This window comes from Thamnophis elegans, chromosome 3 (assembly GCF_009769535.1).
Source record: "Thamnophis elegans isolate rThaEle1 chromosome 3, rThaEle1.pri, whole genome shotgun sequence".
NCBI classification, from domain to species: Eukaryota; Metazoa; Chordata; class Lepidosauria; order Squamata; family Colubridae; genus Thamnophis; species Thamnophis elegans.
In genome coordinates this window covers 43,854,157-43,865,895 of record NC_045543.1, presented here as the reverse complement: position 1 = coordinate 43,865,895, position 11,739 = coordinate 43,854,157, and the positions used below count along the sequence as shown (strand labels likewise).

Here is an 11,739-nt window from a genome sequence, read left to right as displayed (position 1 = left end):
AGCACACTTTGTAAACCATTCTGACCTCTAATTATTTTAGATATTTGATGTTATCTTCTTAGTATTCATTATAATAGAGTCCATTTCAAACTTGATTCCAATTTGGGGTCAGTCCAATAGATTAGTACTATAATTATTATCCTGTCATTAGTCCCAAATAACTCAAGCAACAACTGGTTTTCTACAGTGTGTAAGGGGCTTCTCATCCAAGAAGACCAAGTTCCCAAGTGCATTAAAAATTTATATTTTATTGAGTTCCTGGAAATTAGTAGTTAGTAATAGAAAATGTAGGGCCATCCACTTAGTTTTCTCCACTTGGGGAGAATTTTAGGCAGCAAGTTGGATATTTAACTAATAGAATCCATGCTCCCAAAGATACTGCATTGTCGAACATTAGGGTTTGTTTTTTTAAAAAAAAGTTGTTGTAATTTTACCTTCCAAATCTAGTACCAAACTATTATACTACAAAGTAACCCAATCTACAAATTCTGTCAAAACCATTCCTTCCAAACCTAGATTTTGAGATACATACCAGCATCTTTAGACTGGAAGCTCTTTCTTATTATAAAAGGTGTTTTGGTTAATCTGTAATTTAAAAGAATGTATCCAGTAATGTCTAAATTGGAAGCTTCTACTTACTTTTCGTAAGAATACTATGCAATCTCAAGAGCAATAGCACCTAGACTTATATACCACTTCACAGTGCTTTGCAGCCCTCTCTGAGCTGTTTACAGTTAGCATATTGCCCCCCAACTCCTCATTTTACCCACCTCAGAAGGATGGAAGGCTGAGTCAACCTTGAGCCTGGTGAGATTCGATCTGCCAAACTGCTGGCAGACGATGATCTGCAGTAGACTGCACTACTGCACTCTAACCACTGCGCCACTTTAAAATTGAAATTTAAAATTTCAGAAGCAATTTGCACTTCTGAATGAAATATGATACTCTGGCACACAGCAGAGCCCCTTATTTATTGTAACAAGGGAAAAACATTATATAAAAATAGTAAAATTAAAATTACCAGGGCAGTTGCATGTTGACTTTTTCTTCCCTCCATTTTTATCTGCTTTAAGAAATATTCTTGCCAAAAGAAGTAATTGGTCATGGTTCACATAAGAGATCAAGTTGTATTTCATCCCTTTCCCTCCCCTACCTCAGGTTTAAATGGCTTATTACAGCAATTTTTTGTTTCTTTATTAATTTAAAACATTTGTATATCAGTTCCCACTTAAAACACCTCAGTGTATTCTCGGTTTGTTTGTTTTTTAATTTAAATTTAAAGAAAATGCTAACGATCTTTACAAATGCTATTTCAAATCTTACTAATTAGCCAAAATTAGCAGAATTTGAATTATTGCAGGTAGCATTATATTTACCGGTACATGTAATAAAATGCATAGAATATGTCAAAAGCTACATATATTGCCAAGTTATTACAACTTCCTTTCTGCTAAAGAATGAAACAGTTTTTTCTTATAAAAAAACTTATTGCTAAGGGATGCTCATTAAAAATCCAAAACCATCTGATATTTAAATCGTTTATTGTTTTTTCATCAAAATTTCTGCCTGTAGGATGGCAATGCTTCTCAGTGCATATTACATGGGAAAAGACATATGTCTCAAATATCTTAACACCTGATAATTGGAGGCAGCGGTATGTCTAATGGGCTCTGTAGCCACAATGCTGCCCAAAAATATTAAGACGACAAACATTACTATAAAATATAATAGAGTAGGCACTCTCTAAGAGTAGCCTGTCGTCATAAAGCAAGAATATTACAGTAAAAATGAGAACCCATCTTGATACAATACAGGATTGCGGGGGAATCACAAAATGAGTTCACATCTGTCTATATGATGGCTAAGCCTAGTCCACCATCAGTGCAGTGCAGGGAGTTTCAGGGACGTGATTGCATCAATCTTAGTATCATGCAACAGAAGTTGCACATAGTTTCTAAGACTGCTATGGTTCAGAGATTTAAAAGTTGGACTGTGATGTAAATAATTGCAGGTTTTGCAAAGTACACTTGTACTTGCCAATTTTCTGTCTTTAACTCTCAGGAAAAAATATTTCTGAAGATTCAATGCAGTACAGATAAAACTAATAATTATCGGGCTTTAGAGTTCATTCTCTATCTGAAATCTATATCATACAGTTTTAAAAGAGAGGCATAGGAATCCTTGTTTTTTTATATAATGCCGCACTGATAACTACTACAGTCTGTATAACATTCACTTTATCTTATGAACTCTGCAAACGTAGACCATGATTCAACTCTACTTCACCAGTCGGAGTTCTGTCAGTAGAAAGAGATCGGTAAATTGTCTTCGTCCCTCCTTTCTCTTCAAGCCAAGTATTGCAGTGCCCCAAGCATTATTTGTAATGGACACCTCTGCGCAGTACCTTTATATGCATTTACCTGTCTCTTATACCATGGATCTGACACACTGTGAAACATATACATCTACTGAGCAGCCAAGGAGAGAGGAGACAAGGCACTCTGGACTTGGCTGATAATGGAGAGGACTATGTCAATAGCATTGTTTTAAAATGGGACTATGTTTAAGTGACTATATCAAATCTTGCCTAGTTTGCATAAGATAACATGCAAGCATAGACAGAGACATTTGGGTATCTTATTAAGGAGTTACCAGGAAAGCATGACTATAAAAGAATTATATCTACAAACATGGTAATTTATGGTTAATAGAAACAAAAAAAACCAAGTGGCATGGAACAGATATTCAATATTGCAAATTACATGTGTTATATTTAACAGAACTACACTTTTGATCTAACATTTAATACATTAGTGCATAAACTAAAACATTAACAGAATTACTATAAAATGTTCAGAGTCAAAGATTTGCAATGCAACCAAGCTCTGACTGTATATGTATGCAGTAATTAGTCTTCCAGGTAAATGTTTATCTACAGTGGGAATGTTTATCTACATCTGAAAAACCTTTTTATACCATGTACAAAGTAAAAAACGGGGGAGCAGAAATTATCTTTTTATACTTTGTGGTAATAAGTACAAGTGAATAGTAAAGGAGCAGGACCACTTATTTCCACATGCCTGGTGCAGGGTTTCCTCCTCCTGGTTATAACTATACTCAGTAGTTTCATTACACTTTCCTTTGGTAAAACGTAAAAAACAATTGATATAGAATGTTGAATCATACAATACATAAACACAAAGTTTTCAGAAAAGGCTTTAAAAATTAACATTAAATGTCCTGTCTTCTATTCCTCAAGAAAAATTAAAATTCCATCTCCCCCCCCCTTCAGATAATCAAAAATAAAAACTGTCAAAATATGTGTACATTGGACAAACTTTTAAAGTAATGAACACTTAGATACTCCATTATCATAAAAAGTTCGCTCACTCTCATTTAAATGGAATTAATGGAAATGTAACATTTTCAGACGCATACATAATAAAAAAAACTACCAGCCAGCTACTATGAATGCTTTTCTTTTCAGTTCTTTTCCAAAATCCCACAACAAAATCCATAACTGCTCTTGAAGGGCACACTTCAGCATTCCAGAATCATACTAATTTTCAGAAAAGAATTAAGAGTACTGAACACATGCTTAATTCTCTTATTAAAATCAACAAGCCATATGCACAGTTCTCTGCATAACCATAATCTTTGCTGAATTTGGCAGCTACTTCCAAACCTGTGCCCATGACCCAGTCAAAAATTTCATACTTTTGACTGGATTGGGGCATTCTTGTTTTTTTCTTTCTTTCTTGGTTTCATAACCAGACATTAGTTTTAAAATAATCAATGGTGAAAAGTTTGACTTTATATTTAAACACCACTATCATGTTCTTTAAAAAAGATACATTTTAAACATCACATTTAAGCATTCTGTTCTCACATCAAAATAAAGTATTAAAATAAAACAGCATCAACCTGTTAAAAAATTTAAATCAAGCAAAATGTTAATGTTCTTTGTGAAAAGAGAAGAAAAGTGGCTACCGAGTGTCCTACCCCAGGTCCCCTCTGTGAAAACAGTACATTCACTTTATTGCCCATTCTTTCTTGAGTATGGATGGCCACTGAATGACATGACATGTTGATAGTTCTCACTCCAACTCTTTTCACCACTGTTGCCAACTGAAATCATCATTGCTGCCAAAAACCAAGAAAAACCCTAGGATGGTAGCAAATATGACTATGTTTCCTGTGAGGACAAGTGCGCAGGCACCCCACTTAATCTGTGGAAAAAGGAAAGGCAAGTTTTACATACACAAAAAAACCCCAACATACATTAATTGTTCTGTGAATGGGGAAAACATCCTTTCACAAAGTAGTTCTAGTTCAAGGTTCAAAGTTCAAGGTTCATTTTATTTATATGCCGCCCTATTCCGGGCGGGACTCAGAGCGGCGCACAAACCCAAAGGAGGGGAAGGGAAACACAAGAACTACAACAAAAAGTACAGGGAATTTAAAACAACCAACAGCTACACGATTCGAGAGGGGAAGGGAACTCATCGACCCCAGGCCTGCCGACACAGCCAGGTTTTAACGGCTTTTCGGAAGGCCTGGAGAGAGGTGAGGGTCCAAATCTCTGCGGGGAGCTTGTTCCAAAGGGCCGGAGCTGCCACAGAGAAGGCCCTCCCCCGGGTAGTAGCCAGATGACATTGGCTAGTAGACGGAACCCGGAGGAGGCCTAATCTGTGTGATCTAATGGGTCTTTGGGAGGTAATTGGCAGCAGGCGGTCTCTCAAGTACACAGGTCCAATACCATGAAGGGCTTTATAAGTGACGACTAGCACCTTGAAGCATATCCGGAGACCAATCGGTAACCAGTGCAGCTCGCGGAGGATAGGTGTAACGTGGGTGTACCGAGGTGCACCCACAATCACTCGTGCGGCTGCATTCTGGACGAGCTGAAGTCTCCGAATGCTCTTCAAGGGCTGCCCCATGTAGAGCGCATTGCAGTAGTCCAGTCTTGAGGTCACGAGGGCATGAGTGACTGTTGCAAGTGCCTCCCGGTTCAGGTAGGGACGCAACTGGTGCACCAGGCGAACCTGGGCAAATGCCCCCCTGGTCACAGCCGACAAATGATGTTCTAAGGTCAGCTGTGGGTCCAAGAGGACTCCCAAATTGCGAACCCTGTCTGAGGGGCGTAAAATTTCACACCCCCAGCCTGAGTGATGGAATACTAGCCAAATTTTTGGGAGGGAAACACAACAGCCACTCGGTCTTGTCTGGATTGAGCGCAAGCTTGTTAACCCCCATCCAGACCTTGACAGCCTCCAGGCACTGGCACATCACGTCAACCGCTTCACTGAGTTGGCACGGGGCAGACAGATACAACTGGGTATCGTCCGCATACTGATGGTATTTTATCCCGTGCCGCCGAATGATCTCACCCAACGGCTTCATGTAGATGTTAAACAGGAGGGGGGGACAGGACCGAACCCTGTGGGACCCCCTATTTCAGGGGCCTAGGGGTCCACCTCTGCCTCCCGACCAACACCGACTGCGACCTGTCTGAGAGGGAGGAGAACCACCGAAGGACGGTGCCTCCCACCCCCACCTCTCGTAACTGTCGCAGAAGGATACCATGGTCGATGGTATCAAAGGCCGCTGAGAGGTCAAGAAGCACTAGGACGGAGGCATGACCTCCATCCCTGGCTCTCCAGAGATCATCGGTCAGTGCGACCAAAGCGGTTTCCGTGCTGAAGCCAGGCCTGAATCCAGACTGAAAGGGATCCAGATAAGTTAATGCAATGTTTAAATTACAGTATTTGTTAACACTTAGACTTAGTTGCCTAGTGGGAAGGCAAACAACTTGGTATCCTCTGAATTTCAATACCCTCAAACTATTTTTACCAGGTGGTGCCCAACATCCACTGACTGAATGTTATGTATCAAAGGATATATAAAATGTTAATCTGGGGAACTTTCAAGGTTTTTTCCCCCCATCACAACGCTTAATGACAGTTTGCATATATTAACAAAATCTTGCTAACTTGTGCTTTGTAGGCTTCTGCATCTTGTCTCAAAGGTATTTTTTTTTCCAAAAGGCAGCTGGACTGTTTTGTCCTTGAGAAAGATGTTTCGTTTCTCATCCAAGAAGCTTCATCAGTTCTGGATCAATGAAGCATCTTGAATGAGAAACAAAACATCTCCCTCAAGGAAAAAACAATCCAGTTGCCTTTTGGGGGGGAAAACACCTTTGAGACAACTGTGACCTGGATGACTGAGAATCTCTACAGACCTGTGTCTTATTCTGAAAGCAGGTATCAAACATTAAAGGAAGGTTGCTAAAAAGAAGGAATTACTAACCAGTTCTGCTCTGGCAAATACAATTGGAAGTCCAAATGCTGAAACAACAATGCCTGTTGTAAGAAATATGGCAAGTTCCTTGCAAGCATTACTTGTAGCATCTGTATCATCAGCAACTCTTCTTGCTATGCAATATGGAATTGGAGATAGGGTATAGAAGAACAAAACAAACAGTGGCCAATATTTGCTGAAAGTAAATAAAAAGACGTGTTTTTATTTTATAGATATTCTTTCACTTATATTTGCTTCAAAAATCATACTACTCTCATGTAAATATTTTATCTATTTTCCCATTGGGTGTGGATGTGGGTGTGTGGAGAAACTTATCTTGTTTTGTCTAGTTTTAAAAATACTTTTTCTTATGACAGCCGAAAATACCACACAAAGACAATACTCAGCATGATGTATGTAACAGATGGCTAGTGACAGGACTCTCCACCTATATTGCTAATCAAGTTGTAGTAGCTTTTGGGAATAGTTTCTCCATAGGTGAAGAATCCCCAGGTAGTAATGTGCAGATAGCACAAACAAGAAATTGAACAGACAGATTTTGGCAGGCAAGTGTAATACATTGTGTTAGCCTGAAATCTAATCAGAACATGGTCCTTTAAGTGTCCCTCAATCAGAACAGGAGAAAGTGATTAATTAAAGGTACTAGGAATAAAATATTGCACTTCCAAATATTTCCATTTGCATATCATTATAAATCAGGCTGAAAATTATAAAACAGGCTGAAAATTATAAAACAGACTGAAATTCAATTGTCACTTTTACTATAAGTCTTGAAAAGATGTGTTTGTTACATGCCAACCTGGAAGATACAGTGGTACCCTGATACTCAACTGCTTTGAAACTTACTGGTATACAATGCATTTTGATGTGAACATTTTGTCCTGGTATTCATCATTTGTTTGGTACTCAATGCACAAACTAGAGCTTTTGGTGTCAGCTGCCTTTGATTCACTACATTATTCCTTATGAGAAAAATTTGTTTGGTATTCATGTTGCCTCCCAGAGTCAATTAACGAGTACCAAGGTACTACTTTAGTTTAGGCTGAAAAGCAGTCAACATAAACAAAACATAACTATAATTTCATAGAATGTTTGAAATGGCTATTCTTAGCTTGGAAGAATTGCCTTCTTTTACTCTCTCCCAGCATCAAAGGGCTGCTGGACCTTTACTGAAATCAGCACAGGTGTTCTCTGTTTATTTAATTTTATAAACTGCAAGAAAAAACAAGGAAATATTGTAGGATACCTGTAATCTGGAAGGGCACAACCAAGCATCAGGAACATTAGTCCAACAGCTCCTCCAAAAGACAAGCTGATTAAAGCTGTAAAGGCAGATGTAAACCCTTGTCAGTTACAAAACTGTATGGTTTTGCATCAATAAACACTAAATATAGGAAAAATAAAAATCAATATTTTGTTTCTGTTTTTTGAAAGAGTTACTTCTTGTTCAACTATTGTGCATAATTAAAATACAGAACACTTATATTTTTACCATAAAAACTCCAATAAACTTGAAGGAAAAGTGAAACATTCAATGTAAAATACCCCTATCTATCTATCTATCTATCTATCTATCTATCTATCTATCTATCTATCTATCATCTATCTATCTATCTATCTATCATCTACTATCTATCTATCTATCATCTACTATCTATCTATCTATCTATCTATCTATCTATCTATCTATCTATCTATCTACACACACATTTAGATATGTTTATAAATTATATTATGTATTTTCCATATTACATTTATATTCTTATATGTAATGATTCCATAAAATAAAAAAGAGCTTATATATGCGTGTTTATGCTTTGTAATAATATGGCACTGCTATTGATAACTGATTTTTCTGGCTATTTTTTCTTATTTGTCTCTTTCTGCCAAGTTGCCACAGGTTTTACTGTTATTTATATTATTGCTGCAGATTTTCAAGAGAAAAGCCAGGACATTAATAGTGTATTAATTGATACTACATTAAGTATCGTGAACACAGGAAAATTCAAAAAACTATTCACTGATGTTAAAAATAATTTATAGAAAATACCTGAATCATCTTTGTATTGCTGTTATAAAGATAGGAGGTCAAGGTATATTGAGAAAAAACTGAATTGTCTTTATGAATTTATAGAGGAAGCAAGATCCTGGAGCCACTAACATTTATGTGACTAATCTCTGAGATAAGGACTGTATTATGTTTTAGTTACATTAACTGTAACCTTACTGATCAATAATCAAATATTTATGACCAGTTTTACTTTAATGTTTCTCCTTCCACTTCCTATTTTCCCCATAACAACTCATAAATTGGGTTGGGCTGAGAGAGTCACTGGCTCAGTCACACAACCAGCTTTCATGTGTAAGGCAAAACTAGAACACATGGTTTCCTGATTTCTAGCCTGGTGCCTAAATCACTAGCCCAAACTGGCTCTCATGTTTTTTGTCAAAGTATGCTCATTCAAATGTCTGATGTGTTTCCACCCACTTTGCAGCATCCAATTCCCACCAGCTTTGTAACTAGTCTCTAGCAAGTTTTGCCTGGTACTATTACGTCACTCCTGACTCAGGTTCTTTTGCCAAAACAGCCATTTCCTCTTTGAACAATAAACACCTGACATAATACATTGCGTGGTAAAATGATTTTTCATCAATAATCTTTATAATTGAGTGAAGCAGCTTATTAGTATTTAAATAATAATAAACAATATATGCTTATAAGTCATTGGGAAGGACTTAAAAGATGAATAAAAATGCCAAATCCAGTCTAAACATCTGGGTGACAAACCATAATAACAATACCTTTAATGGCATCAAACAGACAGACAGATTTGCCTCTCCCAAATTCTTCAATAGGATTCAATAAAATGGATAAAAATGCCAAATCCAGCCTCAACATCTGGCTGACTGTGCAACCAATCATAGTGATGATTATATGAAAGCCCTGCTAAAAAATTGGCAGCTAGGATCCAGCCTCAACATCTGGCTGATTGTGCAACCAACTATAATAATGATTATATGAAAGCCCAGCTAAAAATTGGCAGCTATGATTTCATGTTGTTGTGTATATATAATAATAGGCTCGTAATACACCAAATATAACTGTTAATGAAAAGAGGAACATTTGGATAATTGATGGGGCAATACCAGGGGATAGCAGAAGACAATGAACTGGAGAACATCACAAAGTACCAGGATGTGAAAATTGAAATACTATGGCATAACCTGGCCCTTGTGGTCCCAGTAGTTATTGATAGACTGGATGCCATATCAAAAACTCTTTGGCAGAACTTGGTAAATTTGTGCACTAACAAAATTTCCATCTATCAATTACAATAAGCCATGCTGCTTGGAACTGCACATATAGAATGCCAATACATTACAACATTCTAGGTTCTTGGGAAGAACTCAATGCATATGAAGATCAAAACCAGTGGAAGAACTGGCAGCTTCCAGTGGATATTTTATTATGGTTGGTTGCACAGTCAGCCAGGTATTTAGACTGTATTTGGCATTTTTAGCCACCTATCAAGTACTTCACAAGGGCCTGGGATATGCAAATGTTGATGTCTGATAATGTTAAAGGTATGATAAGAGGATTCAAGATGTTCCAAGTAAAGCTGCCCTTTCAAATTGACCAATGGTTATTTTGTCAATGTTGAATGTGTTCAAGTGGTGGTCTGGTTGTTTTGGGATTTCATTACTATTACTATTGGCATTTCACTTTCTTTTGTCACAGTCATTTTATTTCAATTTGCAGGTTTCAGTATTTTGTGATTTTCTCCAATTCTTTCTGTTCTATTCTGCTATCTTCAGGTTCTGCCATGTATACTAACCAAACTTTATTATTATTATGATAAATAGCATCTCAACTTGTCACATTGTTATTTTTATGATTCTCCTTGTAATATTCCCCTAAATTGCTATGTAGCACACATATTTCAGCCTTTTTCCATGTATGTATGGAAAATAGAAATATAAAATACCCACAAATACTGCTATGGGTCCTCATAGATATGGTTAATGATTTAAACACATCAAACAAAGCTAAAAGTTCAAAATACACACACACACACACACACACACACTCTCTCTCTCTCTCTCCCTCTCCCTCCCACTCTCTCTCATTAAATGTACAGTAGTGCTATCTTTTTACTCTTGTGTTTAATACAAAATAGATGTTTCTATCAAACCGATATAAAAAAGATATGCATTTCCAACATATACATACAGAACTTATTTAGAATTATTAGAGATTTCTGAATAGTGAAGAACTCCATACGAGTACTGGTATTAAGTCTATTTCACAAATAGTAATATGCATTGCATTGATCTGTGTCAGGACTATATCAGACTATATATTCTCTTCCTGCCAGGCTTATCCCACTAAAAATCTATTTCATCTTAAGAATGCTGCAAGAATGAGCATCTACATGCAGACAGATGAAAAACGGGGACCGCAGTCGAATATTGTTGGAGAGCATGAATTTAGTGAAGTCTGGTGGAGCCTAAGATTTCATTCCTGTCCTAATTCCCGTCCATCAGCTGACACCCTGCCTGTATGCAGCTATCTGGCACTCATAGATCTCTGCAGCCGGAAGTTTTATGGAAACCGCCAGGACTAATAATCACGTATATTTATCTGCAACACAGCCACCTAGAGCTGCCATTCTAGACCTAACAGCCTGAAAGTTGAGTCCAGTGAAAAGCACAGGCCTCTCTCTCACTGTGCTTTTCAAGGCTGCCCTGCAGCGGTTGCCTAGTCAAGCCCTGTGTCTGATCGGGCAGAGGTAGAGAAAAGGAGACAATAGGAGCTCTCCACAGGCCCTCTTTCAAACCTCAGCGGCGCAGCCATTGCACCGGGGCAGGCTGCGTTGTCATGGAAACGCAGCGAGGTTCCCCCCCCCAACATTGCCGGCGTGCGTCATCGTCAGGGTGGGGGCAACGTCCCTCCCCTCCACCAACGACCTGATCTGGATGGGGGATCCGGTCCCCAAGTAGCTCCCCTCCTCCCCGTGCCCTCCCCCGAAATCAACCCCCAACAAGGCTACCTTTGATGCCGGCCATGGTGCTGCTACAGTATTACTTCGCCCAGGCCGCTCCCAACCAACACCAAGGGGAAGGAACGCGGCTAGACAAGCCCCGGAAGTGCGCGCTCGAGACCCGGCCAATACTTCCGACGAATCGCGACCTCCGAAACGGCGGACGTAACTTCGGAACATAAGGCAAAGCTTCGTGTTTGTATCCTGTTTTCCTTCCTCAGGGAAGACCTCTTTTCCGAAACAGAAGAAAATCCTGGGACAGTAATGGACCGGTCTAGTTGCTGCTGCCTCCACTCGGCAACAAAAGTCGCGAGTGATAACAACAACAAGAACCTATTTATCTATGGAGAGTCTCAGCCATCTATGTCATGGTTGT

At 38.5% G+C, this 11,739-nt stretch overlaps 1 protein-coding gene across 1 annotated transcript; it reads right to left on the bottom strand.

Moving 5' to 3' along the window:
* Positions 1-1,524: 1,524 nt before the first annotated feature.
* LEPROTL1 (leptin receptor overlapping transcript like 1) lies at positions 1,525-11,480 on the bottom strand. Its single transcript, XM_032214184.1, has 4 exons — positions 11,373-11,480; positions 7,568-7,643; positions 6,310-6,496; positions 1,525-4,229 (listed from the first exon to the last, which is right to left on the bottom strand). Exons 1-4 carry the CDS (start codon positions 11,386-11,388, stop codon positions 4,113-4,115), a joined length of 396 nt encoding a protein of 131 aa, XP_032070075.1. The 5' UTR covers positions 11,389-11,480; the 3' UTR covers positions 1,525-4,112.
* Between the last annotated feature and the right edge of the window lie 259 nt (positions 11,481-11,739).